The sequence below is a fragment of the Cnephaeus nilssonii genome (genome assembly GCF_951640355.1).
Source record: "Cnephaeus nilssonii genome assembly, chromosome: 5".
NCBI classification, from domain to species: domain Eukaryota; kingdom Metazoa; phylum Chordata; class Mammalia; order Chiroptera; family Vespertilionidae; genus Cnephaeus; species Cnephaeus nilssonii.
In genome coordinates, this window is record NC_137076.1 from 105736780 (window position 1) to 105763994 (window position 27215).

Sequence of the window (27215 nt, forward strand, 5' to 3'; positions counted from 1 at the left end):
GCGGTCTTGCAAACTCAGAGACCTAAAGGAACCACAAAGGATGGTCTGAAATTAAACTTGAACTAAAAGCAGTTACGGTGGGCAGTTACGTCCTAGGCCGGTATCTTCACTGACAAGTTCAACCTTTACCTGAACTGAGCCCACCTGTCTTTTTGCATCAGTGATAACATACCCTTGAAATGTCTGGGTAACTTGTAACTTCCCTTTTTCTGGAGCCCCTGGGACACAACCTAATGTGCCTGGACGCCAGGACAGAGACCACAAATTCCTTCATTATCATGTTGATTGTTCCTGCACCCACCTAAGTATATGTCCATCATTTTACTTTTTGTCCAATCCCAGGGGTTCCGCCCCCCCCCCCGCCTTTGCTTTATCCCACCTTCTTAATCTATCACCAATGAATTTCACGTAACCCACCTATGTCCCTCCTTTGATTGCAATGTATAAATACAAATGTAACCCCGCCATTCTCCGGAGCATTATCTCAATTCCTTGAGGTTCTGCTTCCCGGCATATGTCGACAGTTTGGCTCAAATAAACTCACAAAAATTCTTTACAGGTTTCAATGATTTTTTACGTTAATACTACCAACATTCACAGGCTAAAGTCCCAGCCCCCAGTACCTCAGAATGTAAATCTTTTTGGGGACCCACAAAAAAATTCTCTGAATACTATAAGTAAAATAATTGGCTCCAATATTTTTTAAAACCTGCATAATCAAAATTGGTATGTTTAATTAAATGTCTGCGCACAGATTATGTCGACTTCATTTATGACAATATATCATTTTCATAAAGGTGGCATTTGATCCCGGCTGGCGGTGGCTCAGTGGTCGACCTATGAACCAGGAGGTCACAGTTTGATTCCTGGTCAAGGCACATGTTTTGGGCTCGGTCCCCAGTGTGGGGAGTGCAGGAGGCAGCTGATCCAAGATTCCTTATCATCATTGATGTTTCTGTTAACGTAAAAAAACAACAACATTGAGATAATGCTCTGGAGAATGGCGGGTTACATTTGTATTTATACACTGCAATCAAAGGAGGGACATAGGTGGGTTACATGAAATTCATTGGTGACAGATTAAAGAGGTGCGATAAAGCAAAGGCGGGGGGGGGGGGGCGGGGGAGAGAAACGCCTGGGATTGGACAAAAAGTAAAATGATGGACACATAATTAGGTGGGTGCAGGAACAATTAATATGATAATGAAGGAATTTGTGGTCTCTGTCCTGGCGCCCAGGCACATTAGGTTGTGCCCCAGGGGCTCCAGAAAAAGGGAAGTTACAAGTTACCCAGACATTTCAAGGGTATGTTATCACTGATGCAAAAAGACAGGTGGGCTCAGTTAAGGTAAAGGTTGACCTTGTCAGGGAAGATACCGGCCTAGGATGTAACTGCCCGCCATCACTGCGTTTAGTTCAAGTTTAATTTCAGACCATCCTTTGTGGTTCCTTTAGGTCTCTGAGTTTGCAAGACCGCCACACAGGCCTCCCCTGAGCCTGTCAGGTCAGCATGTGGCCCCTTTCGTCCACATTTCTATTTCTCCCTCTCTTTCTGAAATCAATAAAAATATTTAAAAACAAAAAGAGATGGCATTTGAAGACAATTTGGGTTATTTTTCTCCCTTGGAAAGAAATTCCCAGTGAGCACCTCAGTACTCCTGAAAAAGTCAATCACAAATCAGACAGGTCCTGAGCCACTTCCTCCCTGGTCTTGAGGGAAGCGCAGGAGACAGGTCGCTGGGGTTTACCTACACGCAGTACTGGGGTGCGACCCGGGCTCGGTCTTCCCTCCTGGGGGGCACTGTTTTAAGGGGTCACCGGAGCAGCCGGGAGCTAAGCTCTGGGCGCACGGGAAGGGCTCGGTAGATGCCGATGTCACCGTCCCCGTCCCTCCAGGCACAGCGTTCCTCCAGGCACAGCCTCCCGCTGCATCCCGCACGCGGCGGAGGGGGCGGGCGGTCCCTGCGCTCCGGCCCGCGCCCCCCTCCCGCCGCCCGGTCGCGAGGTGCATTGTGGGGCTTGTAGTGCGGAGCGGGCTGGGTGGGTGGGCGCGGCCGCGGCAGTCGCAGCGGGGCCATCTTCGGCGGCCGGCTGGTTCGGCCTGTGCCCCGTGCTCCGTGCCCCGCGCCCCGCGCCCGGCCCGATGGCGCCGCGGCCGCTGAGCCCCTTGGTGCTGGCGCTGGGCGGCGCCGCGGCCCTGCTCGGCTCGGTGCTCTTCATCCTCTGGAAGACCTACTCCGGCCGCGGCCGGGAGCGGCGCTGGGACCGCGGCGAGGGCTGGTGGGGCGCGGAGCCCGCCCGCCTCCCCGAGTGGGACGAGTGGGACGTGAGTGCGGGGCCGGCACCTCCGCGCGAGCGCCGGGAGCGCCTGGGTCCGGGGCGTGGGGCCGCCGCCCGCAGGCTCCGGGCGGGCAGCCGGGCCGTCGGGACCTCTGGAGCCGAGGCCTGGGTGGGCCCTGGGCTTTGGGGGGGCGGCCTCCCCGCTGGCGGTGTGGGGGCCGCGCCGCGTGCAGCCCGCGCCGGCCCGGCGCCTGCGCAGTGCGCGCGGCCCGGGGGATGTCGGGAGGCTCTCCGCCGGCTCGGGAGCCGGTGGCGGCGCTGCGCGGTCCCCGACTCGTGGTCCCTTCGACCCGGGACGGGGGCATAAGGAGTTAGCCCGAGGCCACGCAGGGGAAGCCTGCAGAACGGGGCCGGGGATTCGGGATTCCTAGGGTCCCGCTCGTCCCGTCGCCCCAGGCTGTGCCTGCCTGCCCTTGCGGGTGGGAGCGGGGATGGGCGCCGTGGTGCCTTCGGTCTGCCCCCGGGACGGGCGAGGCTGGAGGGTGAGACTGCAGCCTGGCCTGTGCCCCGCAGCCTGAGGACGAGGAGGACGAAGAGCCGGCGCTGGAGGAGCTGGAGCAGCGCGAGGTGCTGGTGCTGGGGCTGGACGGCGCCGGGAAGAGCACGTTCCTGCGCGTGCTGTCCGGGAAGTCGCCGCTGGACGGCCACATCCCCACCTGGGGCTTCAACTCCGTGCGGCTGCCCACCAGGGACTTCGAGGTGGACCTGCTAGAGAGTGAGCAGACTCCCCAGCCCCCGCGCGCACACACTGTGACCCCATCACCTGAGGGGACCCAAGCCTGGGCTCTTTGCCTGGGGGTGGCTCCAAAATGCATACCTAAGCAGATCACGCCCCTGTAGGAAATTCTCCCCGCGGGTCCGGGGCACAGGATACAAAAGCTGCCTTCTGCCGTGGGGGGCCCTTCATGAATAGGCAGCTGCAGCTTGGTCCTGGCTGTGCCTCACTCCAACTGAAGCCCACATGCCTGGCACGGGTGCTAACAGCTAGTTTTCTGTATGCCAATCATTTGGCCGGCCTGTGGGCAGGGACGCTGCCTGGGAAATGCATCCCTAGGTGATCTTATCCTTGTGCGAGCACCATGGAGTTCACTTGCACACCTAGGTGGTACAGTCTGCTACACATCCAGGCTGTGTGGTGTAGCCTATTGCTCTCAGGCTACAAGCCTGGACAGCATGTGACTGTCCTGAACACCGTAGGCAACTCGAATGTGTTGTGCTACGATGTCACCAGGTGATGGGAATTTCCCAGCTCCATTCGAATCTAATGGGACCATTGCCATACATGTGGTTCGATATTGATCGAAATATGTGGTGTGTGACTGCACTTAATAAAATCCTCCCAGCAAGGCCGTGCAGCTGGAAACAGTCAGTACCCTCATTAGGACATGGGGAAACTGAGGCCCGGCACTGTGACTCTTGTTGCTAAGCACCATGCCCCAATGCTTGTTTCTGAAGGGAACTTGATGTTTTCTTTCTTGCTTCTGTCCTTGGCAAGCACCGTCCCCTCCGTCTGGAAAGCCATCTTCCCTTCCCTTGATGAACTAATACTCATCCTTCAAGATTTACATCAAACATGATGTCCTCTGAGGCCCTTGCTAGGTTGGGGGCTCTCCCTCGGGGCACACCTGCTGCTGCAGTATTTACCCCATACCAGCCTCTGAGACACAGACAGGTCTGATCAAGCGCTGGCCCTGGGCCCAGCCCCAAGCAGGTGTCTGGGAGAGCTTGTTGAGTGATCAGAGAGGGTCTGAGCTGCCCCTGCCCTCGGTGTTAGGCTTTTTGGGGTCTAGGGAGAGCTTGACCGAGAGGGCAGCAGTACTTAGCCACCTGTGTTCAGCCGCAGACTCGATGGAGGGACAGGTAGACTTCCTGTCAGCCACAGGACTCAGACCTAAAGCCTGGGTGGGTCTGGTTAAGTGCTAGGTAGGGGCTCAGACTCTGAGGGCCTGGCTGTTGGCCTGACTGGGCCCAATTCCTCTGATCTCAGGCACTTGCCTAGTGGTCTGATCTGGCTACATCTTTCCTCCCTGATTGTAGCAAACATCGATATTCACCTGGAATTCGGTCTTTTCAACAAGCTGTTCCCATCTCCCTCTTGTGCCAGGGGCACAGAAAGGTCAAGTGCGGGTTCTGCCCTTGTCAGGCAGAGCTAGTGCCCCTCTCCTCCAGCCCTGGGAGGAGGGTTCGGTGTCTTCATGTTACCCAAGGGTCTGGCCAGTAACAGTGCAGCCTCCATAGGGTCTTTCAGCCTGGACTCAACCACAGATCTCCCATTGAAGTCCTGGGGCTTTCGCCTCCCCGAACATGCACTTTGCTGTGGTCTCCTACAATGCCAGGCCTGGGACCCAGCTGAGGAGGAGCCTCTGTGGGTCTTTGATGACTCTTCCCTCCCCCCACCTCTTATATCCATTGAATGAGCTTAGTCCTGTCCGCTTTATCCTTGTCTGTCCAGATTCTGGTCTGTCCACTTCTCCCCACCTCCACCACTGCCTGCCTCGTCCAACCCCAAATCATCTCAGTACAACAGCCTCCTTGCTGGTCTTCCTGCTTTCCGTCTCCCCAGGTTACAGTGGTATCTTTTAGATCAGGTCACTCTGAAAACCCTTAAGGGGCTCCAGGGCCCCACTCTGGCCTTCAGGCCGTGTGGTTCAGCCCCGGCCAGGCTTGCTGGTCGTGGCTTCCCTCTCCCTCAGGTGGTGCCTCGGTCACTGGCCACCTTCTGCGCCGTGTGCTCTTCCTCTGCCTGGAATACTTGTCTCTGCCTCTTCGTGGCTACTTCCTTCTCATCAGCCCAGACTCGGCTCACATGCCACCTCCTTGGGGAGACTTTCCTAGACCCCCAATCCAAAGGCACCCCCACAGGCACTTTCACTTTTCCTGTTTTAGTTCCTTCCTTTCTGAAATGTGCTGGTGTTACTGCTGTGTCTGTCCTGATTGCGGGGGGAGCCCCATGAGAGCAGGCCCTGCCTGCCTCGCTCACCTCGGCTTCCCCAGCACCCAGATCAGTGCTTGGCACCTGGTAAGCACTCAGTAAATACCTGTTGAGTGCCTGCTATGTGCCAGGCATTGTGCTGAGGGCTTTGGGGGGATCCAGAGGGAAACCGCTCTAACTTTCAAAGAGCTTAGAATCCACCAGGGTCAGAATTATAAGGAGAAACACCAGGCTGCAGGGTGACCAGTGGGGACTGTGCAGAGGTACAGGAGGAAAAGGAAGGCTGCCCACATTGGGGGCATATGTGGGCAGCCACGTGGTAGGACTGAATATGGCGTTTCTGGGGGAAGAAAGGGGGGTGACCAGACTGAACAAAAGAAACTGAATGGAGAACGGCTGTGCACAAGCTGGGTAGGGAGTCCTGGCTTCCGACCACAGCGGCTGACCCAGGAGGAAGCCAGGAATTGGCAGGAGGCGAGGCAGCCAGGAGAAAGCAGTGGAGAGTACTGTTTATTGAGCACCTACTACCCACCAGCCCTCAGAACAGAGCATTGTATATGTACCTTTGGGTTTTGCCATTAGGTAAGATGAGTAGGGAGGAGACTCACGTTTGAAGGTAGCAACTTGTCCAGGGAGACCCAGCGCTCAGGCAGAACTAAACCCAGGTCTGATTGGCTCTGGGACCTGTGGTCTTGTCCTTGTTCCTGGTGGGTGAAGACTTGGGAAGCTGGATGAGGGTGGGGATGGGGCTGTCTGTAGAGAGCCAGGGCCTACGGAGGCTCTGAGCTGGCCCCTGGCCTCTCCGCAGTCGGTGGCAGCCAGAACCTGCGCTTCTACTGGAAGGAGTTTGTGAACGAGGTGGACGTGCTGGTGTTCATGGTGGACTCGGCTGACCGGCTGCGGCTGCCCTGGGCCCGGCAGGAGCTGCACAAGCTGCTGGACAAGGACCCTGACCTGCCTGTCGTCGTGGTGGCCAACAAGCAGGTGAGTCTGGCTCGGGTCAGACTTGATCCACAAGTGGCTGGGCTGGGTGGGCGCACTGGGGAGGGACTCAGGCCCAGGCCCATGACTAGGCCCTGGCGGAGAGCCTGTCCCCCACTCTTCTGCCTCTGCTCCTTCCTCACCCCACATCCCCGTCCTGTCTGCCTTCCCTTCGGCCTCCCTGTCATTGGTCATCCTAGAGAAATGAGAAGCATCATTATGAAGTATCCACTAGATGCCAGGTGTGGCTTTGAATGACATTTTCATATTATGCTTCTACTGGCCCTCCATGGTATGAAATACTGGTCCCATTTTACAGACCGGGCATCTGAGGCTCAGAGAGATTCTGTCATCTCAAGGTTGTTCACATTGAAAATAGTGAAAGTGGGATATCTAACTCCAAAACCTGCGCCTTTTCACTCTGCTATGCCCTAGCGACTTCTGGCCCTGATCAAAGAGCTAAAGCCGGGAAGGGATGGGAGATTGACAGAATGAGTGTAACAACAACTAGCACTTGTGTGCGTGCTTACAGTGCGCCAGGCACCTGACAACCATGACCTCACATCAGTCCCACAAAACCCCAGGACAGGCCTTGCTGTTGTCCCCAAGTGCCCAAAGTTCTAGGTGGTAAGTGGCAAAGCCAGGACTGGAACTCAGATCGTCCTCAAAGATCCTGTTGTTGACCGCTGCACTACACCTCTCCTGGGTGCCAGAGGGGTGCCTTGGGCCCAGCAGCCCTCTGCCTCAAGTGCCGTTCTCAGCACCAGGTGAAGCTGCCACAGCATGGAGTCCTGAAGTATTTCCTGTGGCCTGTGCCCATGTCCCTGCGTGTCATGGGACACCTTTCCAACCTGTTTGGGGAGAGGCTTGCGTCTTTGACCTCAGATTCCCCCTGCCTATTGGGAAATACGTGACATTTATAAATAGGTGACTATACGTCCTGGTCTGCCTGGGACAGTACCCATTTATGCCTGTTATTCTAGTATAATTATTGGTGGTACCCACTTTGAGTCTCAGAAATACCGCAGTTTGGACAGTGAATTACATCATCGTCCTACATACAAACTGTAATTTGTAGCAATTTTGAACCTACAGGAGACAACACTGAAGGTCCCAGCATTCTATGAATTGTTCCAAGAAGAATCATTTTACTCTTAAGCTAGGCTTGAAATTATAGCATACCCCCACCAGCCGAGTTCTGCAGTGGCCTCTGGCTCGTCCGGAAGTGAGTCCACTGTAAGATCTCTCCACTACTGAGCTTAGAAAACAGCTGGGATTCCTGTAAGGGTCCTAAGCTTGGGCATCACACCAGCCTGAGTTTGAAATCTGGCTCTGCCAGTTCTGTTCCCTTGACAATGACTTCACCTTCCCTGAGCCAATTTCCTTTATTCAATTCTCACAGTTGGTTAAACTGTGAGAATTGAATAAGACTTGGTACCTAGCACAGTGCCTGACGTATAGGAAGTGCCACTTCTAACCACAGTGGTTGATGAAGAGAGATTAGTGCAGAGGAAAGGCAGGGGTGAGGAAGAGTTGACCAAGGGGTCCAGAGGCCACTCTGGAACGTGGGCCCCAGGGTTCCCTGAGGGAGCTCAGGTCTATTCCTGGGCGAGGCCGGGTGTTGGGAAACTGGCTGTCTCACCAGGACCTGAGCGAGGCCATGAGCATGGTGGAGCTGCAGCAGGAGCTGGGTCTGCAGGCTGTCGACAACCAGCGGGAGGTCTTCTTCTTGGGGGCCAGCATCGCCCCTGTGGGACCCGGATCTGAAGACCCTGGCACCGTGCACATCTGGAAACTACTCTTGGAGCTTCTGTCCTAGGCTGGCACCCCTGCTCACCCACCAGCCCCGGGAGCCCCAGTCCTGTGCTCCTGCTCCTTCATCACTGGCCTGGGCCTGGGGCAGGAGCTGGTGGCAGCGCGTCCCTCTCTCCTTGCCCTCGTCAGGGCCAAGAACCACGCAGAAGCCTTCCTGGTGAGGTGGCCCTGGGGCTGAAGTGGGTGGGGCAGAGGGTGGGCTCAGGGCTCCCCTCCCTGCAGGTCCTGGTGGTTGAGGAAAGTGCTCAGTCAGGCTGTTCACTCCTGGCAATTTCATGCCCCTCCTCGCGGACAGGTTCTAGGCAGGACCCAGTGAGCCCTGGCTCAGTTCCACGTGGTCTCCAGCCCCAGCTCTGCCCATCTGGCTTGTGGCCTTGACCAGTCTCTTCCCCTCTGGCCCCGGGGCCATCATTTTAAAAGGAAGGCAATTTGTGTGTGTGTGTTTGCAAACTGAGAGATGCAATTCCTAGCATCGGAGATTAAGAAGTGCGAGGACAAACCTGGAGATCCTAGCAAGGGTCTGCAACCTCCCCGCTTCCCCAAGCTAAGGCCTAGCCCATCCCCCTCTCATGACTGCAGAGTAAGTGGTGGTCACCCCCTAATCAGAAACACTGAATTTCCCCGCCACATCTGGAGACAGAAGCTGCTGCTATTGTGTTAACTGTGCCAGCACCAGGTTTCCATAAGTGGGGAGACCAGAGTCCCATTCCTGAGAAGACTGAAGACTGTCCACCAGAGCTGGGCCTTGATCTAGAACTGCATTGTGTTTATTTATTTATAAAAGGAACAGGCCAAAGATTTAGCCTCTGTTTCTAGGTGCTGTTATCCAAACCCCAGATGACTGTGATGGGAGGTCTGGATCTTTGAGGAAAATGGCTGGAATCATTAATGACGTGATAAGTTAGGCAGGTCAAGGAGCCAAAGCTGTAGCTCCCCCGCCCTCTGACTATAATGATACCAGGATGTTCACACTGATCTGCATGAACTGTATACCTCCATCAATATGTCAGATCCCTTCTGTGTGGATAACAGAGGACTCTGGGAAAGGAAATTTCAATCGTGTAAATCCAGGTAAAGAAATGGGACGTAGCGACCAGCCAGCAGGGTGGCCTGGGGCACATCGCTCAGCCTTCCCTCGCCCGGGGGTGCCCAGCCTCCGCAGCATTGGCCGGAATTTCTGGTGTTCTCTCCAGTGTGCATTCCATGCTTCTCTTTCCAATGACCGGCCGGTCAGGACCATTTTGTCTCCGCACCGACACTTCTCTTTCGTGCAGGCAAGAGCAGCCTTTTGTCTGTCAGGGTCACTGAATAACCAGTGGCCACAAATGGACTATTTTTTATCAATTCTGTTTGCTTTTTCATGGAGAACAGGTTCCGTGCCTTCCTTCCATTTGTTTACTTTGTGCTCAATTCTTCAGCTCGTGTGAGAAGAGGGGGAGGAGGGAGGCAGAACTGAAGAGTAGCTCGCTCTGCTCTAGGGCTTCGGATTAACTTTCTGCTTTAAGAAGCGACTTGTCTGCTTTTATTTTAAACAATTAAGGAACGACTTGGGTTGTAGAGTAGCCTTTGAAACTTCTCTGACTTTTCACTTCTGTGTTCATGAACCCCACCTGGATCCAGTGCTTGAAGGTTACCTTTGGAACCAGTGCTGGCGAGGGACCCTGTTCTCACTGAGATCTGCCTGTGGTCTGAGTATCAGTCCCTGTGTAGTACAGTTTTTAAAGTCCCTAGTCGGGAGAGGTGAACTTGAATAGGGTTCAACTACATGTACTTGAGGTACTTTTAAAGACCACTCAGAACTGAAGGGTCCCAGTGGCATCAGAAGACACTGCTGAGGGGCGCTGAAGGGCCAGCCCGCCACCACTCTGATGCTTGCGTGGAATACAGACGTTCAGTGGGCCTGTGGGCGAGCCTCGGCACGCCTGTGGCTGACCGCTGTGCTCCTGTGCGGGGGCTGCTGGCCCGTGTGCTCCGATTTCCGGGACCTGACTGGGCAAAGCAGGACAGCAGGCTTTCTTAAGGACAGCTAGCTGCCTGGCCTGGTGACTGATTCGGGAGCCAAATAAGTACTTTTGGGAACCAGGCATTACTTGGAGCTTTTCGTCGCAGTGAGGCTTCTGAGCTAGTCTGGGTGACACTGTTCCCACCACTGCCCTGACTCTACAGCTCCTGATGTATCTACGCGTGGGAACAGGTAGGAGGTGTGTGGGCCAACCTGGCCCAGAGCGGGCACATGTGGATAGTCTGGGCAAGAGGGCCCTTGAGGCTGCTGGGACCACCACCTTGGACTGACTGCCCATCCCAAGAAGCCTCTAGCACCTCTTGGTGCCCACAACTGCCCGTCGTAAGCTTGTGCTGATGGACGGAGTCAGTCCTCACTGCTCCCCTACCTGACCCTCCACGGAAGTGCTGATGAAAACCTAACTCTGGCCTGTCTGCCTGAAGGAAGCATCGGATTCTTCAGGAAACCTTCCCACTTGCCTTCGAAAAACTTTGTTCTTATGTAGTTTAGTAGCAACTGCCAACATCTCACACCAGCTGCTGAAGCTCGCCTGTGGTGTGGTCCTCGCGCAGCTGCCCGGCCTCGGAGCGGGGGCAGGGAGCGGTGGGCCTCGTGCTTGCTCTCCGCTCACACGTCCTCAGAGTCCTTTCTAGTAGCTCTGAAAAGGGACCCTCCAACTTTTCCTCATCTGCTGCCCCCAGGAGATGAGGCCCTAAGGGACAAGGGGAGGTTTGCCATCAAAGATCTGGAAGTAGAGGGCCTTGCTGTCCTGCCTGTGCCTTGCACCCAGGCCCACAGGCCACCAAGGGCAGACGGCAGCAGATGGGTGCTGGCGGCGTCTGAGGCACCACACAATAAATGCCAAAGCGGCGTGCTTTCATTGGAGTTCTCATTCTGAGGATGCTGGGGGCTGCAGTCTCAGGGACAGGACAGAGGGTGGTTCCAGAACACTGGCTGGGATCATTTGTCAAGTCCCAGTCCCTGGGCTCTGCAGCCACAGGGTGGGTGGTAAGGAGCATCAGCTTTGGTCTCTACCTTCTGGGGAGGATCCAAACCTCTCCCCGACTCCTGGCTCTGGACTGTCAGAAAGGCGTGGAAATGGGAGCAAGGATATCCGACAGCCTCTGTGCCTAAGGTCAGAGTGGAGGCCGCTTTCCCACATTTACAGACAAGTGCCTGCACTCGAGTAGGGGACTAGGGGGCGTCCAGCAGATGAAAAGGCAGCTCTGACTGGTGTGACTGCTAACAGGAAGTCTGGGCATGGGGGCTGTAGGATACTGACACAGCCGGGGGCAGGGATAGTAGTAGGGAAGGCCTCCTAAAATCGGCACCTGAACTGGCAAAGAAACAAGGTCAGGGGCCAGGCTAGTCTAGGCCTGAATTTGGGATGCCGTGAAGGACTAGAGTTAAGAGGTCACAGACTAGATCCCAAAGGCTGCGCGTGCTGTGCCTCGTGGCCAGTCGCTGCTGGAGTCTGTGGCCTGAAGGTGGGTCAGGGGGCCGCCTTCAGAGGCCAAGGGGGAGAAGCAAGGGAAAGCCCAGGCCGAGCCGCTGGAAAGACGTGACTTCAATCCCCCACCCCTAACGCCCATCAAGCCCGTTTCCTTACATGTAAGATGAAGATAGAACCACACACCTCAGTTTCATGTGAAATAATCTATGTAAAAACACTGAGCCCTGCTTTTCAAGAGCAGCAAGAAAAGACATTTTAGGTGCTTGTAGGAGAAGCCTCAGGAATGGGAATTTTTCTATTATTCATAGCTGAAGACAGACAAAGCGCCCAGTGCCCACCCACACCCTGCCTGTGATCCTGCTATGGAGTGGTCACACCCTCATGCCGCCCAAACCAGGCAGGCCTGGCCCCGAGCACGGGGTTCGGCCAGCCTCTGTAGCCACACCCCTCCTTGCCTTAGACCCCGGTTCCGGCTTCTCAGTCCAGGAGGAGGCTTCAGCCTGGGGCAGGCACAAACCAGTCACTCAACCTCCATGGCATTCTTCTGCAAAGAATGAACGAAGGCTTCCCACTCGGCCGGGTAAAAACGCTTATAGACGTTGATCTTATTCCGAATCTGTTTCGGGGTGTCTTGATAGTAATTCTTCTCATCCCGGGCCATAGCCTAAGAAGGGAGAAGGGCCACTTGAGGGAGGGATGGGCAAAGGTTCAAATCCTAGCTCGATGGAGGTGGGCCACCACTCCTGTCCCGGAGGTTCAGCTTCCTCACCTCAAAAGCAATGATGTGGGGAAATGGAGGCAGAAGCTGCAGGGGCCAGCTGAGCAGCTCATGCTCCATCTCACAGCCAACTAACCCCACTAGGCATGGCGGGGGGGGGGGGGGGGGGGGAAGGTCAGTGTAGCCCGATCTTTCCATTTTTAACAGAAGCTAAAAATAGGGACTTTTACCTAAAACCTCCCTTAACTAAAACAGCAAGTAGTTCAAGTTCTTTGTAAGTACCATGCAAGCAAACCAACATGTGGGACAGCCCCTCAGGCTACCTCAGCTATTAGCACTGTTAGGAGGACCCACCTGCCAGTCTCTTCCCTATTTCCACGCAGGAAAAGGCCCTAAGCAAGCAGATCAGATCACAAACGGTCTGCGCTGTCTTCCCAACGGGCCCAAGTGGTGCTTTCTGCGGGGCCGGAGCCACTCACCTTGTAGTCCTCCCCGTGGTTCTCCACCATGTAGCGGACGTAGTCTATGAGGTCCCGAGACAGCGTGTTTCCTTTCTTTTCTGGGAGGCTGGCTTCTGCCTCGAGGTCTGGGGTGAGAAGCCAGGAGCCGGAATGAGGTGTTGATCCTGCACGCTTGGAGCTGTCCAGTCACCCCTTTGCCCAATCCCAAGCTACAAGAGTTACTACGCCAGCCATGTGATGGACTTGGCCTCCATCCCCATATTTGGGGCTAGAACCTTCCTCTTCAGCCCCTTGGGACCCAGGCTCTGCCTATGACACGATCATTTATCAGTGGCAACTGCCTGAAAGGCAAGTCATCGCTTTGGGCCTCAGGTGGGTAAAAGGAAGGTACCAAACTTACAACCTTGACTGAGTGCCAGGTCCTGGGACAGAGATGAAGGTCCATTGCCTGTCCACGGGACAGGGCTCCCTGCCAGCTCTACAATAGCCCCTCTTTTCTTGACGAGTTACAATAGGTCCCAACAAATGAGAACTAGGGTCTAGGGCTGGGCCCAGGCACCTCTGTCCCGCTGGAGGGAAAAAGCCAAGCTGTGCAGCCAATAATGGCTTTGCTTTTAACACAGCTAGGCAAACACTCTCTATTTCTCATCTCTGAAGGAAGGAAGATAGCTCACTGAAACGAGCTGGTCAAGTCTTATCCAGAGTTAAGTGCTAAAACTGCTTATAGTAAAAAATTTTACTGTAATCACACGATTTTATATATGCAATCCAATGCAGTACTTATGAGAATCACTGATGTACTAAAGATAGGACCTCAAGCAATTCTATATCAAATGCCTGGCCATTCAAATCCTACATTCAGAACTATTAAAAACCTCAGACAGGTAAGCCCTGGCCAGTGTGGCTCAGTGGTTGAAGGTTCGATTCCTGGTCAAGAGCATGTCCCAGGGTTGTGGGGTTCGCTCCTGGCCCCAGTCGGTGTGCATGCAGGAGGCAACCAGTCAATATGTCTCTCTCACATTGATGTTTCCCTCTCTCTTCTCCCTCACCCTCCCTTCCCCTCTCAATGGAAAAAATATCCTCGGGTGAGGATTAACAAAAAAAAACCCAAAAAATCTCAGACAAGTAATAGGAAGGGTGGGTAGAGAATTCCAGAGTATTCTGTCTTCCCTGCAGAATTTACTGTGTTTTAATATTCAGTTTCTGTGGCCTTTATGAACATGAAATTGATTGGTCATTGGGAAGATTAAATAAGATGGTGAAATGTCTAAAAATCTGTTCATCCTTAAATTCAGGAGAAGCTGAAAGATGTGCCTGAGACTTAATGGGTTTCTTTTCTAACCTCTCAGGCACCTGGCTCATCCTCCCTGAACATTTCTGACCTCACTTCACACACTTGAGTTTAGCCAGCAGACTACACGTCCCAGCCGGAGACACAGCCCTAACTGTGTGAGCCCTGGGCCAGCTCACCTCTTCCCTCTGACCCTGGTTTCTCTGCCTGCCCTTTCCAGCCCTGACTATGCTGGATGGTAACCCAGAGGAATGTGGCCAGTACCCACCGCTTAGCACATAGGGCTTCCGTATGAGCTCCTGACGTCTCTCGCCTATGTCCACCTCCATGGCCTTGACCTGCAGAGAACAGAGCCAGTGAGACCAGTAGATGAAGGATCCTGGATGAGAGAAACTTCCAGAGGCTCTTGCCCATCCCAACGCCACGGCATGACCCGTAAGAATCCCTGCACAAGGAGAACCAATGCCCTGGAGGTTTCATGATTCTCATGAGACTCACGCAAACAATTCACCTTTCTGTGCCTGTGAAATGGGCACAGTAACCCTGTCTGCCTCACTTTGCTGGGTGACAATCCAGTGGAACATCACAGTGAGGGGGAGGTGTCAGATCTCTCTAGTGAGGAGCCACCCGACGGTGCTTGGCTGCAGCGTCACTTTTGTTCAAGAAACAGCAGCACCAGTTTCCTCTGGCATGAAGGGGTACAAAGGAACTTGCCTAAAGGCGACGGGACCAGTTCAATCAGTAAACCCATTTACTAGGTTAACTACTTATTGGATTTTGTTGGGGGAAAGAGATAAATATATAATACACCACCAAGCGCTATAAATTAAAGCAGGGGAGAAGTTAGTGAGTGAAAAAAAGGTGCTATTTTTTAAAGGGCTGGCCCAGAATATCCTCATTTGGGAGAAATGGGTCCTAGGAGATGCCTCAGACCAAGGACAATTGGATGACTTGGGGGAGGGTGTAAGGAAAGTAGGGGCAGAAAAAGAGAAATTCTGGAAAATACCATTGAGATGCCAAGGGACACAAGTTAATTTCAGAGGAAAAACAGTAAGTGGAGAAGCTGCAACCCAGGCCCAGTGTGCGCTGGGAGGGAGGGAGAGGCAGGTGGGAAAGGGACCCTCCGCCGGCCGGTGAAGGCGGCCGAGGCGACGGGCGGGCGTTCAGAAACCCGGCTAACTGCGGCGGGGCGCCGAGCCAGTACCTTTCTCTTGCGGAGGGGCACCGCCTTGTTGGGGTCCATAGCCAACCCCATCTCGGCCAGGTTCTGCCGCACGGATTTGGTGTGGTCCCAGGCATGTCGGATGTGGGAGCTGCGGGGAAAGAGGGAGAGCGTGGAGCTGTCATCTCGCCGGCCGTGTCCGCCAGGCCCGCGGCCTCCTGAACCCCGGGCCCCTCACCACTCGATCCGCGGGACTGCCTTCCGCCGAGCATTCCGGTTCAGACGCTTCCGGTTAACACTGTAACCGAACTTCTGCCTCCGGGTCTTCCCCTTGGCCTTGGGCATCGCGCCGACCACCGCTCCGGCAATTCAGACCCGGCGCCTCTCCCTCCCAGAACCTCGTGTAGCGGCGCAGTGGGCTCCTTCCGGAGGCTGCGCGCACGGCGTGCCAGGCTTTTTGGGAAATGTAGTCCTCCCCGGAGCAATACGGTGCTCTTACTACAACTCCCAGAATGCAACGAGAAGTTGCGCCTGCGTACAATGCTCAGCAAATCCCCCTCCTTTCATGACCAGGAGGCGGGGCTTAACGTCCAGTTTTCTCTCCCCGCTGTTGCCTGGGACAACGCGTCTCCTGGCCACGTGACTCCCGAGGCATCCTTGGAACCATCGCAGCACCCCACCTAGCATCTTTGCAGCTAATTCTCCAGTCTGCAATGTTCTTTCCTCGGTGTCACAAAGCTGGCTCCTCCCGCGGGGCAGGCCGTGCTTGACCTTAGTTGTATGACCCCCGCCCTCTGGGCCCCATCCCTTGCCCAGGTACAGAGTAAAGTGGAGCTGGACCCAGGTGGTGTCCAGTCTTTAAGGACAGCCAGGCCTGGCCAACCTGTAGGTCGGAGGAAAGACACGCTCTGCTTGGTTATGGCAGATGGACTGACTGCTTAGGCCGAGGAATGTCCGAGGAGCAGTCTGGTCACTCCTCATCACCGTTGTCTGATTCTTGCAAGGCCCTCCGTGACAGCGACGTCACCGGGGCCCAGGTTTGAGCACAAGCACCACTGTAAGCAGGCGCAGAAAGGGTAAACTGAGGAATAACGTCATTCCCTGAGCAGGGACCCTGTGATCAAGCCCCTCTCTCTGGAGGGGGTGTCCAAGGCCCGTTGCCCAGCGCCTGGCATACGGTAGGCTCTCCACGTTTCTCGAATGAAGAACCGCATCTGTAAGCCGAGTGCGTCACAAGCGGAGGAGGCACCTGGCGAACCCCCCACACGGCCTGCTGCGGGCTTTGCCGCGGTGCGTGCGTCTCGGGACGCTGAGTCAGAGCGGGCAGGCGCAGATCGGGGAGGAGAGGGGAGGGGGCGCGGACTGGAGGGTGCGATGCGGGAGGGGACGCGGGGAGGGGGCCCTGAGCGCTGACGTGGGCTGGGGTCGGTGCGGCTGGCTGTGGGAGGCGGCGGCGCGCAGCGGCACTGTGTCCCCAGCGAGGACGAGCGCGCGCCGCGCCCGCACCTCCCCGCATTGCTCGCGCCCTGCGCCCCGTGGAGAGGCCGCCGTCGCGAAGTCGAGTCGCGTCCTCTCCAGCTCTTGCTGCTCCTGGAGCCGCCATGGCCCCGACCCCCTGGCTGCGCGTCAGCCGCATCCTCTGGCTCGCCTGTCTCCTGCGCTTGGCCCCAGCGGTGGCGGCCGCAGGTAAGGCGCTGCGCGGGCGGCCACCCGCCCTCCCCGAGCCGCCGCGCGCCCAGGGCCTTGCCAGGAGCCTGGGCTGCGGAGCTGGCGTCCTGCGCCCAGCGTGCACCCCCCCACCCCCAACCCCGTGTTGCGGAGGGGACACCGCCAGCTGCGTGCCGCGAAGCCCTCTACTCTCTCCCTTCACCCCTCTCCCCAGAAGTCGCCTCGACACTTGAGGGGGCTCCCCGCGCCCCTCGCTTTTTGCTGCCACCCATAGAGGGGCCCTGCGCTGCCCCCGGGACAGTGCGCAGTAACCCGCGAACCCAGCCCGATGCTTGGGGACCTCGTAGCCGATGGGGGTGGGGGGACGGTGCGGGGAGACCGGGTATGTGCGGGGTCAGCCATCACGTCACAGCCCCCCCACCCCACCCCGGGAACGCAGCCAGGTTGCCCGCGGAGGTCTTTGCTGTAAAATGTCTCCTTATCCGGAGAGCCCCTCACCCTATTTGTGTTGGCCTGAGGGTGGGGGGGGGGATGCGATTTAAAAGCCCAGCCTCCCATTTCCTCTCTGGAATATTTCCAAAATGGACCCCGGGTAGGCTCCTCCTCTACCATCTACATCCCTCTCCCCCCTCCCCCCGCCCTCCTTGCTGGAAAGTCAGCACCACATTTTTTAACTCATTTTTGCACAAAAAAAGGATTGTCCATATTGGAGAGCTGTTGGGGAACAGTTGGGATTTGGACGGTTATGGGAGGGGATGTTAAATGTTACCTAACAATTTCATTCACCCCCCCCCCAACACACACACACACACACACACACACACACAATTTAAAAGAATGGGAGAGAGAGGAAGGCAATTCTGTGCAATACAAGCCACAAGGTAAAATAAGAACTTGCATCTCAGCGATGAAATAAGAGAATTCTGTTCTTGGCCAGGATCACCTGCCTCCCCCTAGAGATTCAGATAGCAATGGATCTCTTGTCCATTAGGTTTACGTGACCAGAAATGATCAATGTGGCCTAAATTACAAAAAAAAAAAAAGTGAATTAATTATTTGGAAGTCTGTGGTTCCCAGACTGGCCTATTGTACCCATGATATGGTCCAAACAGCTGGGGATGGGGTTGGGGAAACCCACAAGGGAAAATAGAGGCTCGGATGCCGGCCCACCCTCCTGGGGTCTGGGGCAGCTCGCATGGTGGTGGTCCCACACCAGGGTGGATGTCAGAAGTATATGCCCTGGACCGTCAATGAGTTATCCAGACTTCAGAGGTGCCCAGAGGTGTTCTGGGCTGTCTACAGGTGCACTGTGAAAGGCTGATGTAGCCATATTCTAGAATGTTCAGGGCTCCACCCACCGTTGTCAGAGAAAAGGTGTATGCTCCTAGGGCTGGCGTGTGGGTGGGTGTTGCTTTGAGGCAGTTACCACGTGGCCTTCTGCTTTGGCCCTTTCAGCTCTTGGTCTCTCAGGACACCTCTGGTGCCCTCCCTCTACGCCAGGCCTTGACAGCTCTGTCACACGGACTCTCAAACTGGCAAAGATAGATTTCCATGGGTGGGGTACCAGGACCTGAGCTTGGTTCCTTCAGCCAAGCCTTCGTGGTCCGTTTCCGCCTGGATGTCCTGGAGACTTCCCAGAGCCCTCAGGGAGAGGGACAGCGTCACCCAGGAGCTGTGAAACACCCGCTTCAAAAAAATGCTCCACGTCGGCCCTCACACCGAAGGGTCCAGGACGCATTGCAGGTGCAATTGCACCTCCATCGCAGGCTCCATCCCTGGCCCTGGTCAGGGCGTGAGTGTGTGCAGGAGGCAACCAATGGCTGTGTCTCTCTCACAGGATGTTTTTCTCTCTCTTTGACTCTCCCCTTCCCTTCCACTCTCTCTCTAAAAAAAAAAAAAAAAAGAAAGAAAAAGAAAATGTCCTCTGGTGAGGATTAACAGCAACAACAAAATGCTTAAGAAAAAAGTGCCCTTGGAGGCTTTTTGTGTCTGCACAGTAGGGGTCTCCCAGGAGCTGTTCCAGGGTCTGCCACAATGTCTGCGGTAGGCACAGCCCCGCCCTCCCATCCCTCCTCCCAGCTGAGCCCGCCCTCCTGATTCCATCCCCCTGGCAACGGATCTGCGTCTTGGTGCTGACGTGTGCGCTGTGACGCGCGCCTGTCCCTGCAGATGCTGGATGGCCATTAACATGCAGCCAGCCAAACGTCCCTGCCGCCCGCCAGCCCTGCTCTGGCCCACACTCCTCGCCTGGGGGTGGGCAGGAGCCAGAGGGTGAAGGAGGGGAGGGTCTCTTACCTGAGCACCTCTTGTTTGCGCAGGCCAGCCGGCCAAACGCTGCCTCCCAGCCAGAGGGGGAGAGACGAGAACTCCGCAGGTTCTGCTGTTCTGCTCCCTGACCACAGGGAGTGGTGTGATCCCAGGGGCTCAGGGTCCCTCCATGTAAAATACACCTTATCTTCTTGGGGCAGCTTCTGCCATAGCATCTGGAAACCCCTCTCTGGGGCACGGGCGAGGGGCATTCTGTTTGACATGCACTAGTCCAGAAGAGTGGGCAGCGACGGGCACTTCTCAGCAGCGGCTGCCGGGGTTCCTCCTGCGACGGGGCCGCAGTCACTTCTCATAGCTGAGATGCAAGGCCAGGAGGTCAGGCCCATGCATGCTCATGCTCTGGAAGGTAAGTCTGGGACACTGGAAAGAGCATGTGATTTGGAGTCCGCCAGGCCCCGGTTTGAATCCCAGCTTGACAATGAACCAGCCATATGACTCTCGGGCGCGTCAGGTGAGCTGCCTGGGCCTCAGTTTCTCCCCCGGTCAAGCAGAAGCATAGGAGGCAGCCCGGAGGGTGGCCGTGCTGCTCCTGCCACGTCCCCTCCTGAAACGCCGTTTGTGTGTCTGGGCTCCTAGGCCTGTATGAGCTGCACCTCGTCTCGGACGGCCCTGCCACCACGGGGGCGGAGGTGAACATCACGGCCAGCCTGGTCGCCGGGGACAACAGCAGCCTGGCCCTGCCCACCGACCCGCACTCCTACCGCTTCCACTGGGTCCACAGCCCGCTGCTGCTCACGGGGAAGACGGACGAGGCTTTCAGGTCCACCATCCGCGCCGTGGGCAGCGCGCCTGGGGACTTCCCCATCTCCGTGTGGGTCACCGCGGACGACTGCCAGACGTGCCAGCCGGTGGCGAGCAGCAGCCTCGTCCTCTCCGTCACAGGTGGGGACCCTCCTGTTTGCTCATGTGCCTTCAGACGCTGGGCGCAGGGGAACACCCAGCCGGCTCTAACGGCCGACACGCAGACTAGGCCCCTGCCTCCTCTGTTGCCAGTTGAGTTAACAAAAGGGTCAGCCCAGCCCTCATGGCTCCGTGGTTGAGTGCTGACCTATGAACCAGGAGGTCACGGTTCCATTCCATTCAGGGCACATTCCCCGGTTGCGGGCTCGATCCCCAGTGTAGGAGGCAGCCAGTCCACGATTCTCATCATTGAGGTTTCTATCTCCCCCTCTCTCTTTGAAATCAATAAAAACGTTAAAAACAAAATAAAAACAAAGGATCAGAAAATGGTAATACCCACTGCTGGCAGGGCCGGGCTGAAACCGGCACTCAAAGCGCCTGTTGCTCCTGGGGGTATGAGTACAACCCCGTGGAGAGCAGCGGATCAACATACAAACATTATTTTACATTTGGCCTGTTCATTTCCATTCTCTCTCTCTCTCCTCCACCGCCTTCCCTCCTTCCAAAAGGTCCCTGCTCTCTTGGGATTCACAATCTCTTCAATAACTTGCCTTCAGGAAATAACCCTCCATTCGTGTAATGCACAGAGGTGTTCATTGCAGTGGTGTTCATAATAGTAGAAGATATAAACAAGCCAAGTATGCAGCCATGAGGGGAATGGTTAAGTATACTGACATATTTTGTGTAATGAACAATAATGACCTTTACATTGAGTTTGTAATGTCCTGGGAGAACACTCATGCTTGTAAAATTTTATTTATTTATTTATTTATTTATTTATTTATTTATTTATAAATATATTTTTATTGATTTCAGAGAGAAAGGGAGAGATAGAAACATCAATGATGAGAGAGAATTGTTTATCAGTTGCCTCCTGCATGCCCCCACTGGGGACTGAGCCCACAACTCGGGCATGTGCCTTTGACTGGAGTCAAACCTGGGACCCCTCAGTCCCCAGGCCGACGCTCTATCCACTGAGCCAAACCAGCCAGGGCCTTGTAAAATTTTAAAAAGCAAAACAGCCCAGCTGGTGTGGTTCAATGGTTGAACATCAACCTATGAACCAGGAGGTCATGGTTCAGTTTTCGGTCAGGGCACATGCTGGGGTTGTGGGTTCGATCCCCAGTAGGGGGAGTGCAGGAGGCAGCTGATCAATGATTCTTTCTCATCATTGATATTTCTATCCCTCTCTCCCTCTCCTTTCCTCTTGAAATCAATAAAAATATGTTTTAAAAAAGCAGAACAAAATTTTATAACCAGTTTGATCTACTGTGTTTAATATATACACACTCACACACAAAACATCAACAATGGTTGTGTGTGAGTGATAAGAATTTTTTCATTCTCCTTTTCAGCATTTTCCAAATGAGCACCACTGAGTACACCTTACTCTTTGCTTTTGTGCTGGAAAAAAAAAAAATCAGCTCTTCAATTATTTTTAGAGAAGGACACAGAACGGAGGTCCCACCCAACCCAGCACATGGGGTGTGGGAGGCGATCAGTAGAACTGCTCATTCCTTAAGGCTCATCTGATACCGTGAAGTACTTCCCAGAAGTCACTTCCTTCTCATTCTGGGCATCTTTTGTGCCAGAAAGGTCAGGGCCCTGTGGAAAGGGGTGCAGGCGGAAGCTGTGCCCGTCCCACCGGCTGTGGGTCTTCCACGCCGACCACACAGCAGGCGCCCATGACTTGGGGGACGTGCGCCTCTGTGTGCAGTGACCGGCAGGGTCCCCTCTCGCACCCCCAGCTCTGACAGCCGGAAGGTCGGGTAGGGGGGCGGCTGCTCCGCCTAGAGGCCCCTGGGGTCACTCCTGGCTCCGCCCTCCTGACCCCTCCGTGGACCCACCCTCCCTCGGTCGCTCTCTCCCCCAGAGTCCATCGTGGGGAAACTTGTCATCACCCAGAACGCGTCCCTGCCCTGGCCCAGCACCTATCTCACCAAGACGGTCCTCAAAACTTCCTTCGTCCTCCACGACCCAAGCGACTTCTTCAAGACCGCTTCCTTCCTCTACAGCTGGGACTTCGAAGACGGGTATGTCCTTATCCGCTCGGCGCCCCCAAGCCTTGGCCCCGGGGGTGGCCCCGCTGTCCCACGCAGGGGGCCCTGTCCTGTCCCGCCTTCACCCACTCACTCTCTCGCCCTCCACACTTTCCTGGAGCACCTGCTCGGTGACAAGCTTGGGGTGCGTGGGGACCCGCGGTGAGTCTGATGGGACCTGCCTTCGAGGCACCTGCAGCCTCGTAGAGGGGGTCACTGGTGCCCAAAACAGACCTTTGAGGAAGGCCAAGGTCGGCAGGGTTTTTCTCCATTTGACTTCGGAGCGGCCTGTTCCGGCTTCATTTCTCCATACTCCTCCTCTCCAAACGTGCCAGGCTCCAGGGGGCAGGTGGGGAGGGAGCCCAGGCAGCCCACAGGCACCCCAAGTTCATGCAAAGGGTGGTGCTCAGTGGAGACCCCTCACCCACTTGAGTCCCCCCGAGCCCCTGGCCCACGAGTCCACGTGCTGAGCCTGTGATCCATGGGGCGAGGAGGGGGGGTGGGGAGGGCTCCGGAGCCTTCGATGAGCCTGGGAAGCGGTGTGTGGGCTCTGAGGGCTGATGTCCTCGGCAAGCCTAGCCAACCTCTGTCCGTGAGGGGTGCTGAGGTGTGGAAGGCGGCCGCCGTGGCAACAGGCTTGCTCATGAGGCCTGTCACTGCACAGCCACCCTGACTCTAAGAAGTCACGTGAGTCCCTTCTGTCCTCTGCCTCCCCCCTGTCACCTTACAGCACCCAGATGGTGACGGAAGACTCTACTGTCTATTATAACCGTTCGATCATGGGGACCTTCACTGTGAAGCTCAAAGTGGTGGCCGAGTGGGAACAGGCGGCGCCGGCTGCCGAGAAGGGCATCGTGCAGAAGACGGGGCACTTCTCGGGCTCGCTGAAGCTGCAGGGTGGGTCCCGGGGGGTGGGGGGTGGGGGGTGGGGTGCAGGTTCAGTGCTTCTTGTTCCCCGGCGGCCGCATCGGCCTCTGGTCCCGGGCACAAGGCGCAGTGGACGGGGCCTCGGTCTAGCACACGGGGAGGAAACACCAAAACCCGCTCTCCCTGGCTTTGGCAAGAGGGGCGCTCACACAGCCCGGGCCTGGGAGCCCCGAGACCTCTGTCCTCGGGCACCAGGTTCAACGGGGCCCTCTGCCTTTCAGAAACCCTTCGAGGCATCCAGGTCGTGGGGCCCACTCAGGTTCAGGCCTACCAGGAGTTGCCAATGACCTTGAACTTCCTGGGGAGGTGAGTGAACCCCAGAGTGCACTGTGTGCCCTGTGGCCCTGCCGCTCTCCCCCACAGATGTCCTGAGCCGGCTCCAGATCCCGAGGGGCCCCCAGTCTGGGGGCTCTTGGCAGGCCAGTGCCACCCAGCCTCTTGGCTGTGCCCCGGGAGAGCCGTGGGCACAGCTCCGTTCTCAGGGTGCAGGGGCGAGGGCACTGGCCTTCCGGGCTGTCTGCAGTGTGGGCATCAGGGCAAAGGCCGACGAGGGTCCCCTTCGTGAAAGGCCCTCCGTATGTGACTCGGGCCTGCTTTCCAGCCCCCGGAAAGCAAGCCATCCTGGGTAGGACGGGGCCCAGCTCTTGGCCAGAAGGGCATTAAGCTGGGTGCAGTAAGCGACAAGACAGGGCGAGGCCGGAAGTGTTAGCCCCACAAGGGTGGACAGAGCTGCAGAGGGCAGCAGCCAGGGCCCAGCCCTCCGAGGGCTCTCCCGGGGAAGGCCAGTTCCCGCCCCCACGGGACAGGCAGAGGGAAGCAGGGCTGGAGGGAGAGTGAGCAGAGTGGCGGAGGAGGAGGACACAGCACGGGGCCGGAGGTGGCTGGTAAGGCCTTCGGGCGGCTGTGGGGCGGGGCAGGCACTTGGAGAGTGGGCTGGGAAGCCAGGGGCTTGGCAGCCTGGTTCTCGAGTGTGTGTGTCACGCGAGCCTGGGATTGTGGGAGATGGGAATCCTCGCTGGGCGTTCCTTGGACCTGCGCTTCCCAGCTCGGAGCCTGTGCCGCGCAGGCAAATGGCATGAAATGCCCTCGTCCCCTTGAAACCCATCACAAGCCGACCTACCCTTTCGGATCCTCCTCAGAGGCCACCTCCTCCAGGAGGCTTGCCCGGCACACCACTCGGCCTCCCCCAGCAGCCGGTGCAGGCTGTTTGCCTCACGGCCTGGAATCCCCTCGGGGTCCCCACCGCTATCCACTGCTGCTCCCCCCCCCACCCCCCAAGTCTGGAAGGTGTGAGGCCAGGACCGCTGGGGGTTCTGTCTGGAAAGGACATGGAATTCATGGCCCCTGGCCCTCCTTGGACTTGGTCCGTGCCCACACGCTTTGCTGAGCCTTTTCTGAAACGCGGCCGTATTTCCCTGCAGCCCGCCTGTGACGGTGTGCTGGCACCTCAGGACCGTGTGCCTCCCGCTGGAGGATCACAAGTGCCACCGCCGGGAGTCCGTGGCCAGCACGGCTTACAACATGAGCACCATCTTCATGGAGCCCGGCGACTACTGCTTCAGCATCCGGGCCGAGAATGTCATCAGCAGGACGCATCAGTACTACAGGGTCCAGGTGTGGCCCTCCAGTAAGTGACTCCTCCCTTCTGCCTCAGAGCCAGCAGGACAGCCACCCCTGCCACCAGCCCACCCTGCCCCTGCCATCCACAGCCAACCCCTCCAACACCAGAATCACCGATAACCCTCCTGATCAACCAGTACCATCGACCGCCTGCCTGTACCCCCTCCCCCCACCAAACTACACCAGCGCAACCAACAGCCAGCTCCAGCACCATCCATTCTAGATGGTTCCTTCCTTCTGACCTGTCCCCGTGGGGGTGGGGGGCTGGTCTTCCCCAGAAGGGCCCTTGGGGGGCGCTGGGCCTTGGCTGCTGCCCTCTGCAGCTCCGTCCACCCTTGTGGGGCAGCGCCACCCTTGACCCCACCGCTAGCAGTGACAACAGCCAGCTCAGCACCCCCAGCCCAGCTGGCCGGCACCGTGACCACCTGCACTGCCGACACCTCCCAGCAATGTCCAGAGCCAGCGGACGGCTCTGTAATGGCTGCTCCTGTCAGCACCGCCATTAACACCCCTCCTGCCAGGCCCACGCCACTTGGGCCAATGCCACCCCTGCCAGGGCGCCCCAGCATCTCCGCTCTCTAGCTGCCACCACCATTGTCACCAGTGTCCCTTCCACGTTACCAATGCCATACGTGTCCCCATCATGAACACTCCCACACGCAATGAGCCACCGTGATCCGCGTCTCCTGTTTATCCCCATCTCCCCAGCACGTGGCCTCTGTCACGATACTGTTGCCACATGCCACTTGGTTTTTGTGAAATTCTGGATTTTCTTTTTGAAGTTGTCTAGTTGGAATGCATATACATAAGAAAAAGGCTCTGGTGGGGTTAATTTTCTCTCTCCTGTGGCCTCCTGAGAGTTAGCACTCAACACCTAATACCCGGGTCCGTGACTTCACCCTTTCTCACTCCCAGGCATCCAGCCGGCTGTCTTTGCTTTCCCCTGTGCCACAATTATCACCATGATGCTGGCCCTTATCATGTACATGACCCTGAGGAATACTTCTCACCAGAAGGACATGGCGGAGGTGGGTGCTAAGGAGGGTGGGAGGTTGGACATCTAGGTCCTGAGAGGATGATGATGGAGAGGTTGTATGGAGAGACATGGGGGCAAGGCCAGAGGGCTTGGAAGGGTCTGGATCCAGTGCAAGGACCCTGGGGCTGGGGGATATGTGCCCAAGAGGCATCCAAGGACCAGGCAAATTTGTTGATTTGGCTTCTTCCCATCTGACTTACCTCTTGCCTGGCAGCTGTGCCCAGGATCTAGTAAGGGAGAGGGACACAGAAAGAGGGAACCCCAGGAAGCAGAAAAGCCCAGGGCACAGTGGCGTGCTGTGCGGTGCCAGAAAGGTTTTTGTGCATGCTGCCGCTAGGCAGCTGAGCTCGTAAGGCCACCTAGTGAGGCTCCTGGTGGGTGGGTGATTGACCCATGGGGTTTTGTTCATCATAGGTGGCTGATTTTGACTTTTCCCCTATGTCTGACAAGAAACCGGAGCACCCCTCTGAGGCCAGGTGCTGCCAGATGTGCTGCCTGCCCTTCCTGCTGGAGACCCCGTCTGAGTACCTGGAGGTCGCCCGTGAGAACCACGGGCTGCTGCCACCCCTCTATAAGTCTGTCAAAACTTACACGGTGTGAGCACTCCCCACCCAGCCTCCGCTTTAACTAACTGCCAACTCCACGCTTTCGGCAGGTGGTGCATGTCACCCAGCAGGAGAGGTTCATGTGTGCAGAGCCATCTGCCCTGGCCAGTGTCCATCTGTACAGTCCAGCTGCTGCCACAAGCCCCCTCAGTCACCACCCCCTGGCCATCTGTCCATCTGTACAACCCAGCCACTGCTGTAAGCTCCTCTCAAGTCAGCCCCACCCCTCACCTTTGAAGAGGCTGGGTACCTTCTCTCTCCAGGTGTGCTTGGCTGTCCCTACCCGATCCTCCGATGTTGGCATGTCTGCTAGCCACGTGTGGTTCGAGCTTTCCTCCCCCAGGTACCCCAGTCTGGGTCAGAGACCTAAGAGGAAGGTCACAAACGATTAGGGATACATCACAAAAGTTCATGCATAGAGACAAGCACGTACACACACACACACACACACACACACACACACACACACACACACGTGTTGCACAGATATCTCGGATGGTCTTTGTATTGTTCAATCGGTTGCTGGGATGTACCCTGAGTTAGAACGAAGATGGAATCTGACCTCCACTTGGCCCCAATAGCTCCTGGGCCTGGTCTGTCCTTTGTGAACTGTTTCTGCAGCTGCCTGGCCCCATTCTAAGGACGCCTGTTCCCTGCCTGCTTCCTGGGGGCTGGGAGGGGGCAGGGCTAATACTTGGTGAGTGGGAAGAGCTTCATAAAAGCACCTTCTTTTACGGAGGCCCTGTTCACGTCCACCGAGGAAGAGGCCTGGAAAGAAAAGAGAAGTCGAGCGGGCGGGGACGTGGGGTCCCTGGGAGGGGAAGGTGGTGTGGCCGCCCAGATGCCCCCAGAGGGGCCTAGAGCAGGGAAAGGCAGGACTGGACACAAGCCCAGGCCTCTCCCCCGCGGCCCAGTGGCTGGGACAGGCAGAGAAGAG

General features: G+C 56.6%; 3 protein-coding genes across 4 annotated transcripts; 2 read left to right on the forward strand and 1 right to left on the reverse strand.

The window, feature by feature from the left end:
• The first annotated feature begins 2031 nt into the window (after positions 1-2031).
• Positions 2032-11896, forward strand: ARL10 (ARF like GTPase 10). Of its 2 annotated transcripts, XR_013813569.1 has the most exons (5): positions 2032-2326; positions 2854-3055; positions 6081-6256; positions 7899-8225; positions 8885-11896. XR_013813569.1 is itself a non-coding variant. In XM_079771955.1 (4 exons), the coding sequence occupies exons 1-4, from the start codon at positions 2144-2146 to the stop codon at positions 8070-8072; spliced, it is 735 nt and encodes a 244-aa protein (XP_079628081.1). In that variant the 5' UTR covers positions 2032-2143; the 3' UTR covers positions 8073-11896. The 2 variants fall into 2 exon arrangements, 1 of the variants encoding a protein (XP_079628081.1); XM_079771955.1 differs by having other exon boundaries at positions 7899-11896.
• NOP16 (NOP16 nucleolar protein) lies at positions 11892-15598 on the reverse strand. Its single transcript, XM_079771956.1, has 5 exons — positions 15394-15598; positions 15198-15306; positions 14262-14331; positions 12721-12827; positions 11892-12187 (listed from the first exon to the last, which is right to left on the reverse strand). The coding sequence occupies exons 1-5, from the start codon at positions 15498-15500 to the stop codon at positions 12044-12046; spliced, it is 537 nt and encodes a 178-aa protein (XP_079628082.1). The 5' UTR covers positions 15501-15598; the 3' UTR covers positions 11892-12043.
• An 833-nt stretch (positions 15599-16431) lies between these two features.
• Positions 16432-26387, forward strand: TMEM130 (transmembrane protein 130). Its single transcript, XM_079772681.1, has 9 exons — positions 16432-16445; positions 16734-16841; positions 19728-20033; positions 21925-22084; positions 22821-22987; positions 23239-23323; positions 24439-24644; positions 25553-25665; positions 26088-26387. Exons 2-9 carry the CDS (start codon positions 16757-16759, stop codon positions 26271-26273), a joined length of 1308 nt encoding a protein of 435 aa, XP_079628807.1. The 5' UTR covers positions 16432-16445; positions 16734-16756; the 3' UTR covers positions 26274-26387.
• The last annotated feature ends 828 nt before the right edge of the window (positions 26388-27215 follow it).